The sequence below is a fragment of the Narcine bancroftii genome, chromosome 2 (assembly GCF_036971445.1).
Source record: "Narcine bancroftii isolate sNarBan1 chromosome 2, sNarBan1.hap1, whole genome shotgun sequence".
NCBI lineage: Eukaryota > Metazoa > Chordata > Chondrichthyes > Torpediniformes > Narcinidae > Narcine > Narcine bancroftii.
In genome coordinates, this window is record NC_091470.1 from 99182029 (window position 1) to 99205695 (window position 23667).

General features: G+C 48.4%; 2 protein-coding genes across 4 annotated transcripts in view; both read right to left on the minus strand.

Annotated features, from left to right (window-relative positions):
- The window catches only part of LOC138753981 (BTB/POZ domain-containing protein KCTD9), a 51292-nt gene extending 39063 nt beyond the window's left edge, over positions 1 to 12229 (minus strand). For 2 of the 3 annotated variants that reach the window (XM_069917653.1, XM_069917652.1), the window contains exons 1-5: positions 11786 to 11857; positions 10793 to 10914; positions 7401 to 7444; positions 6260 to 6356; positions 3704 to 3762 (exon numbers count right to left, since the gene is read on the minus strand). In XM_069917653.1, coding sequence (XP_069773754.1) covers positions 3704 to 3762; positions 6260 to 6356; positions 7401 to 7444; positions 10793 to 10914; positions 11786 to 11833 — 370 coding nt within the window. In that variant the 5' untranslated portion in view covers positions 11834 to 11857. Of the gene's footprint in view, positions 1 to 3703; positions 3763 to 6259; positions 6357 to 7400; positions 7445 to 10792; positions 10915 to 11785; positions 11858 to 12113 lie in introns of those variants that run through there. The other variant, XM_069917654.1, reaches the window with a different exon arrangement.
- Positions 12230 to 14864: 2635 nt separating this feature from the next.
- Positions 14865 to 21310, minus strand: dusp2 (dual specificity phosphatase 2). The gene is made up of 5 exons (XM_069917655.1): positions 21218 to 21310; positions 20073 to 20511; positions 18971 to 19089; positions 17852 to 18071; positions 14865 to 16253 (listed from the first exon to the last, which is right to left on the minus strand). The coding sequence occupies exons 2-5, from the start codon at positions 20449 to 20451 to the stop codon at positions 16039 to 16041; spliced, it is 933 nt and encodes a 310-aa protein (XP_069773756.1). The 5' UTR covers positions 20452 to 20511; positions 21218 to 21310; the 3' UTR covers positions 14865 to 16038.
- Positions 21311 to 23667: the final 2357 nt, after the last annotated feature.

Here is a 23667-nt window from a genome sequence, read left to right on the forward strand (position 1 = left end):
TCGATGCTTTGCAAGAAGGGGTAGTGAGGCCCACAATGTCGCCCTTTAATAGCCCTGTTACATAGCCCTGTTTGGCCAGATGACTCCTGGCAAATGACAGTTGATTATCGTTTTTTGAACAAACATGCCCCACCACTGGCTTCGGCAGTTCCGGACATTGTTACCCTTATTAAAAACATTGCTACAGGGAACTCGGGAACATGGTATGCTGTCATTGATCTCGCTAACGCCTTCTTCAGTATTCTTATAACTGAGGTCTCACAGGATCAGTTTGTCTTTACCTGGAAGGGGCACCAGTATACCTTCACCTGCCTCCCTCAGGGCTATGTACACTCTCCCACTATTTGCCACAGCCTAATTGCCCGTGATTTGGAGGCGGTGCCAGTATCGCCTTATCTCTTGATTCACCATTATATTGATTACGTGATGATCCAAGGGGCCACAGAAGAGATGGTACAGGAAGGTATGGAGAGTGTCCAAGATACCCTGATGCAAAGAGGGTAGGTGCAGGGCCCGTCCCAGACAGTTATTTTCCTTGGGATTCAGTGGCATGCTGGAGAACAGGTGGTTCCCGATAAAGTTTGCAATAAGATCGCAGTCTTGGCCACTCCTACTAGTAAATGGGAGACCCCGCGTTTCCTGGGGTTATTGGGTTACTGGCAATGCCATATTCCACACTTGGCGTTGCTTTTATGTCCTCTATATAAGGTTACCCGAAAGAAAACAGACTTTTTATGGGGTAACGATCAGGAAAGGGAGTTCTAGTCTGCCAAGCAGGCTATTCTTCAGGCCCTGCCCATTTCTCCCCACATCCCAAATACCCCCTACGAACTACAGGTCTCCGTTACTGATCATTTGGCCTCCTGGAGCCTCTGGCAGAAACAAGAGGGCCGCCGAGTCCCGCTGGGATTCTGGTCACGAACCATGCCCGAGGCTACCACTCGTTATTCTGCTTTTGAACAACAGTTACTGGCTTGTTACTGGGCCCTGCTGGAGATGGAAAGAATGACAGGCGATGCAGATATTCAGTTGCGACCTGCACTTCCAATAACGAACTGGGTCCTGGCTAATGACGCTAATCTAAAGATCAGGCGGACTCAGCAATCTTCTATTGTTAAATGGAAGTGGTATATTCAGAGTCACGCGACCAGAGGGCCTGAAGGGGTGGACCGCATACACGGACAGGTGGCTGATCTTCCGTCTCGTCATGAGGACGTTGAACCCGCCTTGCCCCCTCCCCTACCCCCTTCACCAGTTCAGTGGGGTAAACCATATGATTCACTCACTCCAGCAGAACAAGAGGACGCCTGGTTTACTGATGGTAGCAGCCGGTGGGTGCAAAGAAAACAGAAGTGGAAGGTGGTGGTTTACCATCCCAGGTCGGGAAATAGTTTTTTTTTGCTCATTTGGATGCATGGGTGAACAACCTCCTGAGCCACATAATTTAGTCTCTGTAAAGCACAAACAGTCTGGGACACATCCTGCAGCAAGTTCAAGCAGAGTTCCCATGCAAACCTGCAGGCCATTAATTTCGAAGGGGCAACACGTTTAGCGTAGTGGTTAGCCCCAGGCTATGACAGCGCCAGCAACTCGGGATCGAATCCTTACGGACACCCTCTTTGCTGTCCGTAAGGAGTTTGCATGTTCTCCCCATGTCTGTGTAGGTGCTTCTGTTTTCTCCCACCATTCAAAATGTACCGGGGGGGCTATTGTAGGTATAATTGGGATTCCATAAAACACAAGGTATCCAGAATTCAAGCAATTGGCAAAAAGAACAATTGAGGAAAATAAAATATAAAAATTAAAATAAATACAAATAAAGTAATAAGTAAAAAATATGTAAGTTTAAAATCGTAAAAGTAAATGTTCTCTGAAGTTACACAAAAACCTTTTCTAAAGATTGAAGCAAATATTCAGCCGTGGTTGTGCTTTGCTTTTAGCAGCTGTTTGAATAAAGTTGTCTTTGAATAAAATGGCGTCACCCAGGATGAAGAGCTGGTTGATGCCACTCGCCGTTGGGGTGACTCACTTAAAGCGCCTCCTTATCCCTACTTAGAAAGAGTCACCCCGGTCAGAGGCTTTAACTGTAAACTGGGGTTGGGGGGGAATTAATTACCTATAACAGGGGTGACCAAACTTTTAATTACATCCCCAGTATGGTTTGAACGGTGGGAGGACAAGCCCCCGCAGAAAACCCACACAGACATGGGGAGAACGTACAAAATCCTACAGACCTGATCACTGGCGATGCAAAAGTATCGCGTTGTTATGGCAATCATGTCACCAATCCTTGTTTAATTAATTTTGCTGGCTGCAATCAGATTTTTGTGAACATGTCACGAAATTTGTTGTTTGCAGCAGTATTACATTGCAAACATTTATATAAACCTCCTTACAAAATAAATAAAAAAATAAAGCAAGAAAACGTCAAAGTAGGGCAGTGTCTGTGTTTCATTGATTATTCAGCAATCTGATGGCAGTGTGGATGAAGCTGTCCTTGTCCCGTGAGTGCTCATCTTCAGGCTCCTGTACTTGAGTGGTGGAGGTCCTTGAGGATAGAGGCTGCTTTCTTCAGATACCACCTCTTGTAGATGTCCTCAGTGAAGTCTGGTAACTGCAATGTCACAGGCTGAGTTAATAAGATTTTTCTTGTCCTGTGCTTAGGCACCTCCATACCAGGCAGTGATGCCACCAGCCAGAATGCTCCCCACAGTCCACCTGTAGAAGTTTTTGAGAGTCTTCAGTGACATACCAAATCTCCTCTAGCTCCTCACAAAGTATAGCCGCTGACAGGCCTTCCTCATGATTGAATCAAAATGAAGGCCCCAGGACAGATCTTCAGAAATGTGACACCCAGGAATTTGGTTCTTGACCCTCTCCTCTACTGAGCCGTCGATGAGGACTGGTTCGTGATCTCCTGCCTTTCTCCTGAAGTCCACAATCACCTCCTTGGTTTTGAACGCTAATGTTAAGTGCAACGTAGGTTGTCGCTGTGACATCACTCAACGAGCTGATCTATCTCCCTCCTGTACGCCTCGTCATTGCCATTTGTGATTCTACTGACAGCTGTGGTGTCATCGGCAAACTTGTAGATAGCATTTTCTTTTGCACAGTTGCTGTAGCGGTTAGTGCAACACCTTTACAGCGCCAGCGATCGGGACCTGGGTTCGAATCCTGCGCTGTCTCTAAGTTTGTACTTTCTCCCCACATCTGCATGGGTTTTCCCCAGCGGCTCCGGTTTCCTCCCACTGTTGAAAACGTACCGTGAGTGGTAGGTTAATTGGGTGTAAATCAGGCAGCATGAACTCGTGGGCCAAAATGGCCTGTTTCCATGCTTTATGTCTAAATATTTGTATTGTGTCTAGCCACACAATCAGGCCCTCCTGCTGAGCTTTCCACCCCATGCTTCATGAAGGTGGTCCCAATAACATGGAATGAGGGAGCCACCGTGACAGCCGGTGCCCCACTCACTCTCCCTTAATTGACACTAACCCTTCCTCTCCACTCACTCACTTTCTGCTGCTTCGCCACATCCAAGCAGCCCAACAACACACTGACAGCAGGAAGCCACACAAGTTGACCAAGGGGCGCCGGTGTTATCGGTCAGGAGTCGGCAGATTCCCCACTCTCTTCCCGATTCCCCATTAAGCAGCGGCAATGCACGCCAGCAGTGACCCCCTGAACGCCGGTGGGGGATACTCACTTTTGTCCCGGAACATATGGGCAAGCATGCTCTCCGGTTCCTTGTTCACTAAAGTGCTCCTGAGGATGACAGGAAAATAATAAGCAAAACGACTTCCTTGGGAGAGAAAACTGCTTAAATAATGCAGAGACACAGCCGAGCAACAAAACCTTTTCAGGATACGCATTTGGTGGAGAGGAAAGTTCCCTCCTATCAAACATTTCCAACAGTACAGATTAGATAGAGTGAAGCTCCCTCCTGCGCTGCCCCAACAAGTGCCCTCATGACAGGTATAGCATAACTTGAACACAAGAGTTGAGCTTCCACTTCACTACCCCACTAACTATGGACAGTAAAGGCTCCTTATATTTTCCTATTAAAAACTAACAAAAGAACAGTACAGGTTAAATGCAGAACAAACTAACCTAAACTTTCCCAGGTGGGAACTACACGAATTGGACACAGTAAATCTCTCTCTACACTCTTTCAATAACAGCTTGCATCCAATCTACAGAACATCCAAGTAGAGTAAAACACAAAGGTCTGCAGACACAGTGATTGAAATAGAAACACAACGCTGGAGAAACACCACACTGATCAAATACTGTACTTTATATAGCAAAGATACTTAACCAACGTTTGAGTTTGCGCCCTTCATCAAGATATGAGCAAAATTAGCCAGGCGCCCAAACAAAATGGTTGGGTAGGGGAACCATAATCCCACAAGCAGGAGGTAATAAGGTGGAACACCAGTAAACAGGGGGAGGGGTTGGCTCTGTGAATGGAGAGGAAAGGGGATGGAGAGCTGGAGGAAAGCAGACAGAGGGATCTGTCATGTCAGTAGTACCACCACACTGAGCACCGGCACACCTCAGGACCATGTGTTCCGCCCGCTCCTGTTCACGCTACTGACCCATGACTGTATCGGCAGATCCAGCTCCAACAGTGTCATCAAGTTTGCAGATGACACAACAGTCGCTGGCCTCGTCAGCAACAAGGATTCGCACTACAGAGAAGAGGTGGAAAATCTCGTGAAATGATGTGAGAGCAACAACTTGAGTCTCAATGAGCACAAGACGAAGGAGATGATCGTGGACTTCAGGAGGACCAGGAACGACCACCCTCCCACTACATAGTACACAGAGTGGAGAGCACCGTTCCTTGGAGTTCTCTTAACCGTGACCTATCGTAAACACACATCTCCTCACTTGTCAGGAAGGCGCAACAGTGACTGCACTTCCTGAAAAAACTGAAGCCACCATCATGTCAATCTTCCACAAGAGCTCTATCGAGAGCATCCTGGCCGGCTGCATCACAATGTGGGTCAGTTGCTGCAGAGACATGGATTGGAGGTCAACCCACAGGAATACAAGAGTGGCAGAGAGGATCACTGCAATCTCCCTCTCTCCCCCACCCCCTGCCAAATCAACGCAATCTACCAGGATTGTTGTCTGAAGAGGATGCACAAAATCATTGAGGACCCCCTCCCACCCTGCACACAGCATCTTTCACCTGCTCCTGTCAGGGAAGAGATCCAGGAGTTTCAGAGCCAGCACCACCAGGCTGAAGACCAGCTTCTTCCCACAGGCGGTGAAAATGCTGAATGACCATAGGAATTGCTCACACTGACCACCCAAGACTCATTTGCACAAAGCAATATTCATTTTTTTTTAGAGATTAAATACTTGTCCTGCACATGCATTGTTTGTCAGCATGTGTGTTATATCTGCTTGTGCATGTTTTGTGTCGAGGACCAGAGAACACTGTTTTGTTAGGCTGTATTTGTACAATCAGATGACAATAAATTTGGTAACTTGAGAACAGAGAGTGGGCTATCAGAAACTCCAGGTCAATGTTAATGCCATCCAGAAGGAGAGTGCCAAGCATCTCTCTGAGGTTGAAAAGGTCTTCCTTCTCCATTTCTTCTCCCCAACCCCCCTCCCCTTGTTTGCTGGTGTGCCCTCCCTCCCTATCCTCCCCTTACCTCCTGCCTGTGGGACTGTGCTGCCCCCACCATTTTGTTCGGGCACCTGCCTACATTTTGCTCATACCCTAACGAAGGGATCAAGCCTGAAACCTTGGTTATCTTTGCTGCATAAAGTAGTTTGACCTGAGGTTTTCCAGCATCATTATTTTTACTAGAACAACTAACCTATGTTGTCTCTCCCTACTAAAGGAGGGTTTGGTAGGAGATTGACAAAATAAAGTCACTAGCCTACAGATGTTTCACATTTTATTGAAATGAAGCGAGATAGTCAATGAGCAGCTGGAGGGACTCAGAGGGTCAGGCAGCATTTTTGGGTAGAAATGGTCAGTCAATGGTTCAGGCTGGGGCCCTTCATCAACTGCCCATCTCTCTCCACAGACGCTGCTTGGCTCACCGAGTCTCTCCAGCTTCTCACTGTTTGTTCAAGATTCCAGCAACCGCAGTTCTCATTTTCAATTTAGTTTCGACCTGCCACAGCATCTGATCCAGGGCTTGAAAATTTCCAAAACCTCAGCAACCAGGAGACGTGCTAACGCCACTGGCGCTGGACCCCGCCCATCCACAAGTGTGAGCACTGCTCGCTGGCTTACCGCGTCGTGGTGAAGTACTGCCCACCAACATTTAGAGTTATCCAGTCAGTACACGTTGCTGATTTGTCATCAAGGTCCTTCTCGTCTGCTTCAGGGTCTGTCGGAAAAGAAACAGCAACACTTCGACACAATTCTCCCAAACCAAGCCTGCAGCCCCTGACAGAAAAAGCATTGCCTGGAAGGTGAAACTGCAATCGTTCATAATATTAAAGGCCTGTGATAATAGTTCTTTAATTAATAAAACAGCTCAAGGGTTTAAAGGCAGGAGCATTGCTCCTCTCCTTTTGTTCAGCTCAGTTCAACGAAAAAAAATTGATGCTTTTAATTTAGTCAAATTTCAGGACAATATTCTCAAGAAATAATCCAATGAGAAAACCCAGCCAAGTGGTCCAAGTCAAACATTCAGAGGAAGGAATAGTTAAGTTTACCGAATCAAATGGTGAACAAACACTGGCAATGCTATTGCACAATGAAGTACCAAAGACAATAGAATTCATTGAATAGTGGCTGCACAAGTGTTTGGTCACCTCCTTTACAGAACTATTTTTGAGAGACAAATATTGACCCCTCAACCATGATCAAGTAAAACAGGTTAAAAAATACGAAAGGGCATCACGGTTAGCGCCACGCCGTTAACAGCGCCAGCAACTGAATATTAAATCTGACTCCAGTCCAAAGAGTTTGTACGTTCTCCCCGTGTCTGCGTGGGTTTCCTTCAGGAAATGTATGGAATTGTGGGTGTAACTGGGCGGCACAGGCTCGTGGGCTGAAAGGGCCCGTTACCATGCGGTACCTCTAAATTTAAATTTAGAAAGTTTAAAATTGGCCCCCCCCCCTTAGCGGTTAGTTTTACAGTCATACACCACGCAATCCCAAACAGCCGGAAAATTCACTTATCCAGCATCTGCCAATTACCATAGGTGCCGGATACCGGGACTTTTACTGTATCTGCTCATTATTACATTGCCATTTCAGGGAAGTGACTTCCCCCAGTTACATGCACATATAGAGATGGGGGCCAGAATCGTCATACCCCCAAAACTAATCATAATCAATTTCCCATGACCTCATTCATGACACGGCTGCTGTGTTTATCATAATCCTTTGCAGTATGGTTAAGTTTCTGTTCATATTTACTTACCTATAAATGGCTCCCCTTCAGACACATACAACACATCGTCATCTCTGCGCATAAAAGAGGAATAAACAGATCATCAGCACGAGTAAAACAGGAAAGTCTGCAGACACCGTGATTGAAGTAAAAACAATACTGAAGTAACTCAACAGTTCAAACTGTATTTATATTGCAAAGACCAAGATACATAACCAACGTTTTGAGCTTGAACCCTTCAGCAAGGTATAAGCAAAATGGAGGTACCACCCAGTTCGATTGCTTGCCTAGATTTTGCTCATACCTTGAGAAGGGTTCAAGCATGTAACGTTAGATGTGTATCTTATCTTTCAAATACAAAGTTTGACCTATGTTTCTCCAGCTTTGTGCTTTTCTCAACACAGCAATTGGCATCCTTAAGACATTGTTCAATAACTTGCCTTGAATTTTGAACCTGTGAAACACAAAAGTCTGCAGACGCTGTGAATGTGGTAATAGCACAGAAATGCTGGAGGAACTCAGCCGGTCTTGCAGCGTCCACAGGAGGTGAAGATATACTACTGACGTTTCGGGTCGGAGTCTTGATTCCACAGAGATGCCGGAGGAACTCAGTTGGTCTCGCAGTGTCCACAGGAGGTGAAGATATATTACCGACGTTTTGGGCCTGAGTCCTTCTTCCACAGAGATGCCAGAGGAACTCAGCCGGTCTCGCAGTGTCCACAGGAGGTAAAAATAGATTAACCGACATTTCAGGTCTGAACCCTTCTTGAAGGCTCGAGTAAAGAGCAGGCAGATACCTGTATTGAAAGGCTGGGGAGGAGTGAAGAATGGGCAGGGGGAGAAGCACAGACCAACAAAGGGTGATAACTGGACATGGACAGATAGGACAGGAGCAGAGAGGTGAGAATTGATGGGGGGGGGGGTGGGGTGACTTTGAATGCAGAGCTGTGGGAAAGGAGAGCAAGAGGAAAGGAGAAATAGGGATAGATTGGGTGGGGGGGGGGTGTTTAGTTTAAGCCAAGTACAGGTAAACCCCACTTTATGAAAGTAGAGTGTTCCTGAGAAACTGTTCGTAAACTGAAAATTCGTAAGGCGAAGACCCAAAATTGGAGGCAATTTTTGTAAAACCGAAACCAATTATAATGTCTTTGTAAAAGCCAACACAGGTTTCTTCGTATAAGCGAATTTTCATAAAGCAAGGTTTACCTGTACTTCACAAGGCTTCCCACTTCAGAAATGTGTTCAAATTGTGGTCAGATTATTCATAAGGAGGCCCTCCCTTTACCAAACAAACTTTATTTGTTTAGCAACTTTTACATCATCTGGATGGTGCTTTTGAAGGCAAATGTGCATTCAATTGCTACACAGCAAGACTCCAAAGGAACAATAATAGGCTGGAACTACATGGAGTAAATGTAACACAGAACTGGTACGTTGTGCGGATGCTTGAACCCAACATGGGGAAATTGCTAAATACTGTTCAACAATGGGCTGAAGGCTGAAACAAACAACTTTAGAAGGATAAATCAACTAAGATGGTAAAACATTCCAGCATGCTGCCGCTTAGAGAAACCTGGGGGTGCTTGTGCATGAATCAAAAAGGCAAATGCAGCATTGGCCTTCACTGCTAGAGGGATTGAATTTCAGAGGTGCGGTAATTATGCAGGATCTTAGTTGGTGAAGTCACACCTGGATTACTCCATGACGTTCCAGTCCCCTTATTTTTGAAAAGGTGGCGTGGGGAAGGCTCATTGGGATGGTTTGGGACAGGGGGTGATCTTGTGAGAAGAGAACAGGTAGCTTTGGAAGAACATTAAAGAAACCAGGAGTTGGCCAACCCACCTGTCGAGCCTGCTCCGCCATTCAACAATATCAGGGCTGATCTGGCTGTGGGCACAGCTCCACTTACCAGTCTGTACCCATAACAGTCAATTCCTTTATTCTTTAAAAAATGTTCTGTGCTCTAAGTATATTTAATGAGGCAGGCTCATTGCAGCATTGGGCAGAGAATTCCACAGAATTCTCTAGAAGCAGCTCCTCCTCATCCCCGCTTCTTGAGGCAACTTCTAGTCTCACCTGCCAGTGGAAACAATCTCTCTGCTTCTATAATTTTGTTTCAGAAACACCGCACGGTAACAGGTCATTCCCAAGCCCAAACTGCCCACTTACACCCCATTGACCTACAACCTCAGTTTGTTTTTGAAGGGTGGGAAAAAATATGGAGAGAACCTACAAAACCCGACAGTGCCGGATTGGAACCCAAATTACTGGCGCTGTAACAGCATTGCACTTACCGCTACACCAATCATGCTGCCCTTTTTGTACATTTCTAGATTCCCCCTTCATCCCTCTAAATTCCAATGAGTATAGTTCCAGACTACTCATTCTCCCCTCTCAAGGTAACCCCATTTCCCAAACCCATCCTGATGAACATTCTCTGCACCATCTTCAAAGCCCTTTCCAAGTAAGGAGACCGAAACATCTCATGAAGTAAGCCAGGTGCAACGAAAGCCAACACTGCATTTGCCTTTTTGATAACCTGCAAATTAACTTTTTGTGATTCGTGCACGAGCACTCCCAGGTTTCTCTGAATGACAGCATGTTATAATGTTTTACCATTTAAGTAATGGTATGATCTATCCTTCCAAAGTGCTTTATTTCAGACTTCAGTACATTGTTGCACAGTACTTGGCAATTTACCAGATTGGTGTAGCGGTCAGTCCAATGCCTTTATAGCTCCAGTGATCAGGGGTTCAAATCCCCCGCAGTATGTAAGGAGTTTGTATGTTCTCCCAGTGTTTGCGTGGGTTTTCCCCAGGGGCTCTGGTTCCCTCCCATCGTTTGAAACATGCTGGGGTGTAGGTTAATTGGGTGTAAATTGGGCTGCATGGACTCGTGGGCCGAAAAGGCCAGTTAACATGCTGTACGTCAACATTTTTAAATTTGCCAGCAAATGCATAATCTGTTGTATGGACCAGACTTGGAAGATGATCTAGTTCAGCTTGCAAGGGGATTGGCTTGCAACCACTAGCTCTGAGACTTGTATTTTGGAGGAAATCGGTTTGGATTCTGGCCCTGGAGAGCTGTTGTCCATTCCTTACAGAAAGTGCCCATGTGTGAGCGAGGACAGGGCTCTGATGCTCCACTGTGCTCAGTCTAGCAGCCAGAAGAGTCAGACAGGAAAAAAAAAGAGAATTCTCCTTCAACACAAAGAGGCGGCACAGTAGGCATAACGGGTTCGAAACCGGCACTGTCTGTAAAGTGTTTTCAGGTTCTCCCTATGCCTGCATGGGTTTTTGCTGAGTGATCCAGTTTCCTCCCACCTTCAAAACCTACCAGGATTGTAGGTTAATTGAGCGGGCTTGTGGGCTGGAAGGACCTGTAACCATGCTGCATGTATGTCAAAGTAAAAATCGGTTCACCTGAGGAGTGCAATGTCATCTATGAGACCACCTTTCCCGTTGTAGAGGTGGGCTGCCTTTATATTCAGCTTACTACTTGCCACAGAGAGTAGATCAGAGAGAGCTCCATACACAGCAACAACCTGCAAAAAAGTGGGAAAACTTCAGAGCAGCAGTCACAAAAGAATTCACCTGTTGATCTCAAAGGCACCTGCCTCAACCCATGCTCCCTCCCCTGGAGGAGCATGATTAAATTATGGTCAGCTGGCAGGGATTGTTAAAAGGAGTACAATCATCTAGCAGACACTGTGGTTGAAGTTAAAAACACAATACTGGAGAAACTCAGCAAATCACACAGTGTACTTTGTATAGCAAAGATAAATATACATAACCAATATTTTGGATTGAGCCTTTCATCAAGGTATGAGTAAAATGTTGACAGGTGCCCAAACAAAACTGTAGTGGGAAGGGAACTTGATAGATATTTCACAAGGTAACAGATGGAGAGGAATGCAGCCAATATAGACAACATGGACAGAGCTTCATAGGCATTTGATGTGGTACACTTAACCAGCTTATCAGCAAACCTGATGGCCATGGACACAAAGATGGCAAAGTAACAGATAACAGAGGGGTGTGATGTTTTTTTTTGGCTCTGGAGGAATGTTCCACAGGGATCAGAATCAGAACTATTGGCTTTTTTAAGATGAAGCACATCTTCTTCTTAAGTCCTGGTTTGGGTGCAGTCCACAATTGCCTCTCTCCCTCCTCCTCCTCCTCCTCCCTCCCACCTCGTCCCCATCTCTCCCCTCTCCTCCTCCTCCTCCCCATCACCCTCTCCCTCCCCCCCTCTCTCCCTCCCTCCCCCCCTCTCTCCCTCCCTCCCCCCCTCTCTCCCTCCCTCCCCCCCTCTCTCCCCCCTCTCCCTCCCCTCCCCCCCCCTATCTCCCTCTCCCCCCCCCCTATCTCCCTCTCCCCCCCCTATCTCCCCCTCCCTCTCTTCTTCTCCTCCACCTTGCCGTGCCGGTGATTCCCGTTCACGAACAGCGTGACCCGCCGCATCACCGCCACCGAACAACCCCACCCCCCCCCCCTTTCCCCGTCCCACTCGCCGGAACCAGAAGTGCGAACGGGAGCCGGCACCCCATGATTGACAGGCGATGCGACCAATCAGAACGTGAGAATGGGGCTGGGGAACCAATGGAAAGAAGGTATGGTGTTGGCCGGACGGAGATTTGAGAGGACCACCAGAAAACGGGTCCGTCACTTAAATGGGTCCTGATGCCAAGTAGGAAACAATGGGGATGATGCCCAGGGTCCATTACATCTCAGATTAACGAACCATGTCTCCTCACAACAGTCGCCGACATTCTCTTCGCCCTCATCCCCTCCCCGGGCCGGCCGTTCTGCTCTGGTCCTCCGGTTGAAAGCCTGTCCCCTGCTGGCGGGGAGGTCGAAGTACTACCTCCCACGCTCTTCAGGACAGACCGGAGGCTGCAGCGCCCCCGGCTGGCCAGGAGGTTGTACAACCACTCCGTTTGCCAGGAGCCACAAGGAATGGCAAGGCATGGATTGGACTCATCTCTGCAGTGTTACAAAGGGGTTAATACTAGCCTAGTAAATAGACTGGCACCAGATCCGTCAGTGTTGGGCACATGTCCCTGAAATATTTCTGTTCTGCTCATTGCCCTCTTCCCAGTGGTGGTCAATCCAATCCCTCCTTCATCTCCACTAACTGAGGTACTGAGTCACATGTAGTAATACACAAAAGTCTGTTTTTTTTTTTGTTTTTTTTTTAAATTTTTTATTTTTCACACCAGTCTGTTGAAGTAAAAGGACAACGCTGGAGAAACTCAGCTGGTCAAACAGTGTCCTTTATACAGGAAAGATAAAGATGCATAACCTACATTTCAGGCTTGAGCCCTTCAAGGTGGGACGTGTGCTCTGCCTTCAACAATTCCCCCAAAAGGTGTTGCCCTTGGGGGGTGCAAGTGTAGGTGAAACATAAAAGTCTGCAGACTCTGTGATCACACAAAAATACTGGAAGAACTCAGATGGTTGCACAGCGTCCATGAGAGGAAGAGATGTGTTACCAACGTTTCGGGCCTGAGCCCTTCTTCAAAACAAAAAAACTTTGTTGAGCACCTCGGCTCCGTCCGCTGCAATAATGTGGATCTCCCAGTGGCCACTCATTTCAATTCCCCTTGCTGGCATGTCTGTCCATGGTGTCATGCACTGCCAGACTGAGACAGTCAGCCATTTGGGGGAACAACACCTCATCTTCTGTCTGGGCACTCTCCAACCCGATAGTATTAACATTGACTTCCCGGTGTCCCTTAAACCCTCCCCCCCCCACCCCAGCTCTCTCTATCTCTTCCCTTTTCCCTGTCTACTTTCACAGAGTCAAAACCAATTCTCACCTTTCCTCTTATCATATCGAATTAAAACTTTTTTTTAATCGATCTGGACTCCTCATCGGCCAGACTTCAGTCTTTATTCTGATGCCTTCCTGTTGTTTGCTTACACCTTGAAGAAGGGCTCAGGGGCAAGATATTTTTTTACAGAAAGTGAAACTCACAAAAGTCTGCAGATTCTGTGATTGTAGTAAAAGCACAGAAATGCTGGAGGAACTCAGCCCGTCTCGCAAAGTCCACAGGAGGGCCTGAGCCCCTTGTCAAGAAATAAGCAAAGAACTGGAAGGAGACTGAATTAAAGACTAGAGAGAAGGGGGTAGAATGGGAGGGGGAGGAATTCAGACCAAGAAAAGGTGTTAATTTGATACAATAAGAGGAAAAATGAGAATGATTTTAGGTCTGAAAGGAGACAGAGGGAAAAGGGAAGAGAGAGAGACACACACAGAGCTGGGCAAAAGGCAACGGGGGGGGGGGGGGGGGAGGAGGTTTAATGGAAACCAGAGAAGTCAATGTTAATCCCATCCAGTTGGAGGGTGCCCAGATGGAAGATGAGATGATGTTCGTCCAATTTGCAGGTGCTCTTTGGCTGGCAGACGAAAGTCAGTAAGGGAATGGGAATTGAAACAGCAGCCACTGGGAAATTCACATTATTGCAGCGGACAGAGCTAAGAGCTCAACCAAGTGATCTCCCAGTCTGCGCCCAGTCTCTCTGATCTAGAGGAGTCCACAACAGGAGCACCAGATGCAGTAGACAACCCCAGCAGATCACAAATGAAATGTTGCTTCACTCAGAAGGATGATTTGGGGCCCTGAATGGTGGTGAGGGAGAAGGTGTGGGGACAGGGGAAGGGACAATTGGACTGGAGGGAGGAGAGGATGAGGGAGAGGTCATTGAAGGAGCCAGAGTGGGCAACATGTGCCTGGTGGTGGGATCACGTAGCACATGACGGAAATGGAGGAGGATATGTTGGATACAGAGGGTGGAGGATGAGGGCAAGGGGAAGGGGAATCCTGTCCTTGAATCATATGGGGACAGAAGGGGCCAGGGTAGATGTGCAGGTCATGAAGGGGATGCAGGTGAGGGCTTTTCACATAGTAGGGGGTGGAATTGGTGGAGAAGTCGTAAATGCAGGATGTACTGAGGAAAAATGGACAATGGTGTGGTGGGGAAGGGAGAGTTGGGGTTGGGGTACGGGTGGACTCAAATGTACCAGAGATCGTAGTCATGTTGATAGGTGTTCATGCACACTAAGTGAGAATGTGGTATGTGCATAGGGAATGTAGTGAGGATCAAGGATTACATAAAAACAATGCTGGAGAAACTCAGCAGGTCAAACACTTTATACAGCAAAGGTACATAACCAATGTTTCGGGCTTGAGCCCTTCATCAAGGATTACATGTCCAACTGTTAATATGTCCAGATTTCTTCTCCAGTAAATTGCTTATGTTGACAAATCGTTGTGGGAGTGAATAGTTATTTGGAATTTCAGTCCCACGTCTCAGAAGCTCCTGTCAGCTATTCTACAAGCCATGGTTCAATGATCAGAGACATGTCCCGACCCCAGAGCTGGTGTGGTGATGTGGTCGATATGGGGGGTGGGGGTTTAAACTGGTTGGACCAAACTTTCAATGGAAGCAGCAGTGTTCCACTCAGATTCGATGAGAAATAACCAACGAGGATTTTCTAAACTTTTATTTTTCAATGTGTAATAAATAAAGAATCTCCATAATACTTAGTAGTGAAACAAAACATCTACTGAACAGTTATTAAAATATATAAAGTACTTTCCTTCAAGGATATTAGCAGGTTGAGTTCTCTTACAACAGAGAATTAAAGTACACTTTGTGGCTCACGGCTGGATGGGAGCCCAGAGAGAGACTGAACTGTATAAAGGACCAGCCATTATACCATCCACAACTCCAAAATTCTCACAGTTCAACTTCACTTATTGTCAAAGTGCATCTCCCGTGTGACTGAGGAACAGGTGAGGTGGAGGATGTTCCTCAGGTAAGATTCTGGCTCAGAGTTGCATTGGAGATTAAACACTGGAATGTTCCAAAAGCCTGGGAAGGTTCAAAATTAAAAAATAAAAACAAGAGCAGCATTACCTACTTGGATATTCTCCAAAATGGTGTCCTCAAACCAACAGCACAAAAATTGATGGTATGGGGAACAGGAGCCGTAACAGCCCACAGATGGACCTCATCATCCTTGTTCATAATTATTCAAACCCTTCCAAATAAGCAGCAAGAACTGTACACTCTACAGTATTTAGGAGAGAGATGATACAGTACTAACGGGCTTTACAGGAATGGGGCAAGCTTAGAGCAGGGGCGGCCAAACTGTGGCTCGCCAGCCACATGCAGCTCCTTCACATGTAACGCTCACGGAAGTACGTTGGCTGAGGTGCTCACCGCGGCTGTGGCCTGTGATTGCGTGATGGGTGTGGCTCTCAAATGTTCATTGTCTGCAGCTCTGGCGTTAAGCAAGTTTGGCCACCCCCTCCCCTCCGCCCAGCTCAGGGTTGCATTGCACTGGTTTTGTGGCAGGGATCTACTGAGGGAATACCATGTGACTGGAGAGAGATGTGCCTCTTTTTGTTCATGTTTGTGTGGGCGACTCAGTGACACAAGGTGACAATGCTTCTTGGCCAGATCTGAAAATCCTGACCAACCAAGCAGCTGGTGAGGAACTACACTGGATATCAATGTGCCTTCTTGCCTGTTGATATTGGGAGTGGCCACAACCCAGCAGCCTTCCTGCTTTGGCAAGTTGCTGAACACCAGCACCACCGCGAGTTGCTCCAAGGACCAATTGACACCTTAATGTTCTCCTGGTTCAATGCCTGTCTCTAGTGACACAGCACTTTCGTCTCAAACTGCAGCAACTGTCCCATGAAAGCAAAGTTTGGAGAAATGACGCCTCTTCGCTGCTTGACAAAGTCAAAGGCTTCTTCCAGTCGTACGCGCTGTGCCCAGATCAGATATGCCAGGCAGATGGTGGCAGACCTGGAGATCCCAGCCTGGCAGTGCACCAAGACCCGACCACTGCTGTTCTTCACCAAGTCTAATGGGAGCAAAGTGGAGAGCTCATTAGCACACAGTGAGCAGAGGATGTTGACATCATTTATGGAGCCAACCCTTAACAAAAAGAACTCGGGCATGAACCTCAAATCATTCATGAACTTGGGTGGAATGGAATATTACATTGGACATGAGTGATCAAGGATTTGAATGTTTTTTCTGTAGCGTGGTGGATTGAAGACCAAATACACAGGCTGTTAGTGATTCGAGAGATTTATACCAGGCTTAAGGCTGCTGGGAGCTGGATGAAGGGGTACCAGGTATTGGAACCAGGATGTGAGAGGGAGCTGAGGGCTTCCTGATGGTGTTGGAGGTTTGGATCAGGAGCTCGGGCTGCCGATAGTTTGGACTGGACAGCGCTCCCCCAGCACTCGGTGTCTCTGGGGGAGCTCTCTTTTGCTTCCCTTTCTCTGACTGTAGGGGGCGTTTCAGGCAACTTCTGCCAATAGTGGATCTGTCTGCCTCAGAGCAGATGAAAACAAATTCTCAGCAATATTGCTCTGTCTTTATTACAGGACAATAAATTGAACCTTAACATTCTTTCCAGCCCCGTCAAGTGTGAACAGTACTCGACAGAGTGGCCAAGACCTCGATAAAGGGCTCAAGCCTGCAGCATTGGTTACTTTGGCTATATGAAGTTCATGGTTCGACCGGCTGAGTTTCTCCAGCCTCATGTTTTCACTTCAACCTCTAGCCAAAAGGATGCTTCCCTTGTGAAATTAAGGGCCAGTGGTTGAGAATGGGGGGGGGGGGGGCATTTTACGAGCTCTTTCAGAGATTAGAGAATCATGGAAGAGTTGACCTCAGGGTCACAGAGCCACATTGCTGAGTGAATCCATGGTCAAGAGTGAACAGGATCACACAGAACCCAAAGGTCATGACCTTATTGAATGACCGGGTGAAAGGTTGGGGGGGGGGAGGAGGTTGAGGAGGGCTGCTGTATATCCTCATCACAGGTTCTTGGAGGTGAGGATCTGTCCTGGAGCCTCCATGTTGATGCAATCATGAAGAAAGCTTGCCAGCAGTTTTACTTTCTGAGGAGATTCGGTATGTCACCAAGAACTTCTACTTTGGGGACCATTCTGACAGGTCACTGTCTAGTACAGAGATGCCAACACTCAGGAGAAGGGGCACGGTTGGCATAGGGGGTGGGATGGTTAGCTCAGCTGTTAGCACAACGCCTTTACAGTGCCAGCAATTGGGATTTGAATCACGCGCTGTAAAGAGTTTCTACGTTCTCCCTGTGTCTGCGTGGGTTTTTCCCAGAGGGGGGTCTCCGGTTTCCTCCCACCATTTGAAATGTACTGGGGGTGGGTGGGTGGGGGAGTATGTTAATTGGGTGCAAATTGGGTGGCACAGACAATTTAAAATTTAAATTTAAGAAAAAAACTCCAGACTTGGCCTGTGACATCACAGGCACTAGTCTTCACTCTATCAAAGACCATCTACAAGAGGCAGTGTCTTAAGAAAGCAGCCTCTATCCCCAAGGCCCTCCTCCTCCCAGGCCATGCCCTCTTCACTTGTGAAGAAAAGTTTCTTGTCCATTATTAGCATACAGGCAGAAGGAAGGTTGCAACCTACCAATGAAATCAATGGCTTCCTGGAACCAGGCACTGATGTCAGTCATGTGACTGTCTTCGACAGGAATGCACTTGTACTCAAAAATCCCTTCGAAGCAGTTGGGGCAGTTAGAGGAGACGTTGAGCAGCGCGGTGATGCCCAGGGATTGCAGTGTCTCCTTCCGGGAGGAGTGATAGGCACTGCCCAGGTACAGAAAGGGAAGGATCTCCACCGGACCACCCTGCAAACCAAACAATGCAATGTGAGAACACAGGCCAACCTAACACAGTCAAACAACAACCCCCCCCCCCCCACTTTAAGGGAGAAGGGGCAGCCATCAGTGTGAAGAGTGGGATGGTTACAGAAGACTGTGAGCGAGAAGATAGACAGTGGATAGGCCTTCTGCTCAAGGCCAAGTGCACAGAGGTTCTCACAACCACTGTCAAACCAAGACCACCTGCAACTTGGCAGAGCAGCACCTAATTTTCCATCATGACCTTCTCCAACAGGACAGCTTTAACATCGACCTCTCTGGTTTCTGCTAGCCCACTCCATGTTCCCCATCCCTCTGGCTTCTTCCCTCCAGCTCTGCACCCAACAGAAGCCTCATAACCTGAATATGCTTGGGATTGTCTGATCTTGGAAGCTAAGCGGACTCAGGGCTGGTCAGTACTTGGGAGGGGAGACCGTCTAGGAACACCAGGTGCTGTAGGTTTCTGTGAGGAGCAATGGACGAAGTGGCGACTCCCTGTCTGCCCTACATAGACAATGTTAAAGAATTTCACCTATGTTACATTCTAAATGAGGTATTAGTGACAGAAATGGAACCTTTGCCCCTTCCCTCTCCATTCCGAGAGCCACTCCCCCCTCCCTTATCCTCCTGCCTGTGGGGCTGCCCCTCTCCCCCATTATTTTGTTCGGGCGCCTGCCTACATTTTGATATATCTGTGCTATATAAAGGTCACTGTTCGACCCGCTGAGTTTCTCCAGCCTTGTGTTTTTAACTTCACCCACATTGTCTGCAGACATTTGCGTTTTACTCGCACAGCAAGCATTAGGTTGAGCATTGAGCTGGTCCCACTAGCCTGAGTTTGGCCCAGATCACTCCCCCCCTCCCCTTGTCCAAAGGCCGGTGCTCACCTGGTCATAGAGCGGGGTGCCCCTGGCGATCAGAGTGGGCACGGATCCGGCCGGCGGATAGTGGTGGACGTTTTCGGTGCACATCTCCGGAAAGAGCGAGTGGAAAGTCTCGTAGCCTCCTGCACAGAGAGGGGTGGGGGGATAGACAATGTCAGTTCGGGGTCGGTGCGCTCTCCGTCTCCTCCCCGGTTCGGGGTCCGTGCGCTCCAGCCAGGAGACACAATGCAGAGTGATCCCATCCATCAAGGGCTGCCCGTGCGTCCTTTGGGACGACCGCAAGTGAACGCGTCCTAACCCAGGCAACGGGGAAAGGGGTCTGAGAGGGAAGGAGGCAAACGGGGGTCCTAGGGCAGTAGTGGATGGGGGTCCTAGGGCAGTAGTGGATGGGGGTGGGGGGGGGTAATGTCCGCTTCAAACTGCCCCCGGCGCACACCTGGTACCCAGTTCCCGATCCTACGCACCACCCCCTCCCCTCCGGGACCCCCACCTTCCCTCCCCTCCGGGACCCCCACCTTCCCTCCCCTCCGGGACCCCCACCTTCCCTCCCCTCCGGGACCCCCACCTTCCCTCCCTCCGGGACCCCCACCTTCCCTCCCTCCGGGACCCCCACCTTCCCTCCCTCCGGGACCCCCACCTTCCCTCCCTCCGGGACCCCCACCTTCCCTCCCTCCGGGACCCCCACCTTCCCTCCCTCCGGGACCCCCACCTTCCCTCCCTCCGGGACCCCCACCTTCCCTCCCTCCGGGACCCCCACCTTCCCTCCCTCCGGGACCCCCACCTTCCCTCCCTCCGGGACCCCCACCTTCCCTCCCTCCGGGACCCCTCTCCCCTCCCTTTGGGACCCCTCTCCCCTCCCTTTGGGACCCCTCCTGGACCCTCCATTCCACTCCTGGGAAACTTTCCCACCTCTTCCTCCGGGACCCCCCATAACACCTCCTCACCCTGGGACCCCCATTTCCCCTTCACCCCCGGAACCCCCTCCCCATTCCTCTCACCCCTCCCTCCAGGACTCTCCATTTCCCCCCCTCCCGAGAAACCTTCCCACCTCTTCCTCCGGGACCCCGCATTCCCTCCGCCCCCCCCGACAGTGAGAAGTGACTACCTTGGAGGAAATAAATCTGCACTGCGCTGCCGCTGAGCTGCGCGCCCAGGGTGTTGAGCACCAGCCTGGCCGTGCTGTCCCTGCCGAGCGCGGCCACGCTCGGGCTCCTCTCGTCCAGCACCAGCACCCGGGGGTAGTGGCCACTGCTGAGAGCGGCGCGGATGCCGTCCTCGGGCAGAATCCAATCCAAGGCGATGGCTCCCTTCGACCTGCGCTTGACGATGGTGTTGCAGTACACGTTGTGCGAGCCCCTGATGTGGGAGGCATTGAAGCCGAGGAAAGAGCGGCAGTCCAGGATGAGCAGGGAGCCTTGCTGCTCCTCCGCCAGCAACTGCACGAAGTGACAGCCCTCAATCTCCACCGATTCTGTTGTTACCATCGTTGGTCAAAGTCCAAACCTCTCCTGCTTCCCCCTGCGAGCGAGCAGTCGCCGATGCTTCTGTTACAAAACAATCACTGGGACGGTTAACACGCGGAAATTTCGCCGGAGAAAGTCCACTTAAACTCTGATTGTTAGCAAAAAAAAAACCCAAACTAATTGAAAACAAAATCTAATTGAACTGCGGACGAAATTCCAAACCTTTTTCCTTTGGCTACATAAACTTTAAACAAAGTTTATATTGCAATTCATATTAATTCCAACACCAAAAACTGAAGTCAAAACACATGTCAGAGAAGCTCCGCAGTTTGTTTTTAACCTTTGCTCTGTTGGACCTGCACAGTTTCTCCAGCGTTGAGTTTTTTTTAATTAAAATGTAAACAGATTTGCTATAAAGTGTACATTTACGGCATATTTTAAAATTAAAACGCAGAAGGTAACAGCAGGATTCTGACAGGACCATGGTGTGGGAGAGCCTGCATTCAGATTTTTGATCAGATTAATTACATTCGGAATTAAATTGGACGTTGGAAATATTTACCAGAAATGTTTTTGTAAAAAATCTGAAGGAACTGTGCACACATTCCAAACTTAGTATTTCGTTTTAATGCTAAATGGACTCTATATAAATATAATGTATATTGTAATTCTAAATATAGATACATGTTGTAATCCTAAAATTTAAACAAATTTGATACATTTATAACATTTTATATATTTTTCTATAAAAATGGAAAAGAAAACAGCAGGAATCTCTCATACTTACAAGTCGGACGTTGGTAATAAATCTTGTTTGAATTAATCAACCCGTCCTTGGTCCAATTATTTTATAGTCTCGGAACCCGGAAACCCCCCCCACGCCGCGCCGGGTGTGCCATATTAGGGGACTGGCGTCAAGGGAGCGGCCACGCCCACTCCATCCAAATTAGGCGATGTGTCGTCACTGCACATGGGCCCAGGGAACACCCCGCACGGGCGATGAGTTATTGGGGTGGACCGCGGGGGGCGTGGCCACGGAGCGTGTCTTGTAACAATATCAGACTCGGAGTTTAGTGGAGGAGGGAAAAAGTCCCGGAAAGTTTTTGAAGAGAAAACTTTTGGAGGATTTCCCCCCCCCCCCCCCCACCCCTCAGCATTTCGGCCTCAGGGTGCATACATAACAACATAGAACATAAGAAATAGGAGCATGATGCTGGAGAAACTCAGCAGGTCCTTTATCTCACAAAGATAATGACACCTAACTCACATTTCAGGCTTCAGCCCTTCATCAAGGTATAAGCCAAATGTAGGCAGGTGTCTGAACAAAATGGTGGGGTTATGTATCTTTATCTTTGCTACGAAAAGTACACCGTTTCATCGACTGAGTTTTTCCAGCTTTGTGTTTTTACTTCAGTCCAGGTGTCTGCAGACTTTCATGTTTTAGGTAAGAAACAGTCTGTGTATTGTTTGTCTGTATGTGTGTTATGTCTGGTTGTGTGTCTGCGTACTTTGCACCGAAGACTGGAGAAAGCTGTTTCATCGGGTTGTCCAATCAGGTGACAATAAACTTGATTTAACTTGACGCCTTGACGAATCAAATACCTGTCAATCTCTGCCTTAAATACATCCAACGGCCTCGCTTCCACTCAAGGATGGTATCATGGGGGGGGGGTGGGGGGGTGGGGGCATACACAGGCCATGTTCCCCACCCCACCCAAATAGGTTACTGTGCCCTCCCCCCACCCACCTGCTAGTGTCAGGGGGGTTGCAGACCACACCGAATGATACCATCGGAGGGGGTGTCACCAAAATGAATCACGTGGCTTCGTCTCCACACGCCGTGAGCACGCGCATTTGTCTGAAACATCGGAGGGACCGGGAAGTGTGATGGCGGCGCACGGAGGTAGTTCACGGCACCTGCTCCACCACCCCCCCCCCCCACTGAGTGAGTTCTTGACCATCAGTTTGTGCCCCTACCCCCCCCCCCCCGACTGTGTTTCCACTGCCGCCCATGGCAACAAGGTTCGGAGCCAGGTTAGTTATTTTCACAATTGTTGACTTGGGCAAGTAAATGTGAGATGGTTAATTGAGCTTTAATGGTCAAATTCTACCTGTCATTTTATGTCACAATCACATGTAAACGAGGCCAAGTTGCATATTCGATCATCAGCTTGAACTACACCAATTCGTGCCACTTTATGTTCCAAATTTGAGTCACTGGTACGAAAGAAATTTTCTGCAGGGGATGAATATGCGTCAGTCTCAATTCATTCACATGCTTTGATTATGACAGTAAGACTGAAGTACGAAGCTTTATTGTTTTCCACCAACTTTCACTTCCAACTAGAAGGCAGAGCAAAGCTCCCTGTTGCTCTAAGAGGTGTGTGTACATCATGTTCTAAGTGGCTTCACCCTCTGAAGAAAGGTCAGTCCAGGATGAATCATGACTAGACCTGGGGTGGTATCTCTGCCTAGGATGTACTGTACAAATCCACTGGTTCTAATTTTGGCTCTAATTCCATTACGCTGTTGTCATAATTTCAATTTCCTATTTTACATTTTTAATGAACTTCCTTTTGTCATCTCATCATGGTTTGGTTTATCTCCGCTCTGCCTCTGACTCTGTGGCCAGGAAGTGCAGAGTGAAGAAAAACAAAAACAAGACGTCAAGCATTTCCTGTGAAAACTTCCTGAAGATGCTGTTATATCTTGCGCGGTGCGGAAGCAATGAACTGGTTGTGGTGCACTGTTAGACAGAATCAGACACACACAAGGTAAAGACTAAACAACAGGCTTTAGTCCACAAAGATTTCGACAGAGACAGGCTGGCTGTGGCTGCAGCAACTCTGAGTGAGGCCTCAGGCTTATATCCTGGAGGGTGATTGACACCCGACCGGGTGGGGCTTGATCCATTCAGGCCGACTGATTGGGAGCCGGCCAGATGTTGTCCTGTCCCCTTACACACCTGCAGGTACAGAAGTTGCCCCCTGCAGTAGGCTGGTGGTGTACCACCACATTCACCCCCTTCTTTAAAATCAAGGAATCGCACCCACTATGTACATACAATATTTACAGGTTGAGACGATTCGGCAGCCACCGGGGTCTCTGTGCCCGTCGTAGGTCTGGCTCCTGGTCACTGGTTAGAGGGGAAGTGGGGGGGCTGGCAGCAGGGGTGTGTGTGGCTGGTGTGGTGCCGTGCGGAGGGGTGGCAAGGTGGGCCAGGGTCGACGTATGCGG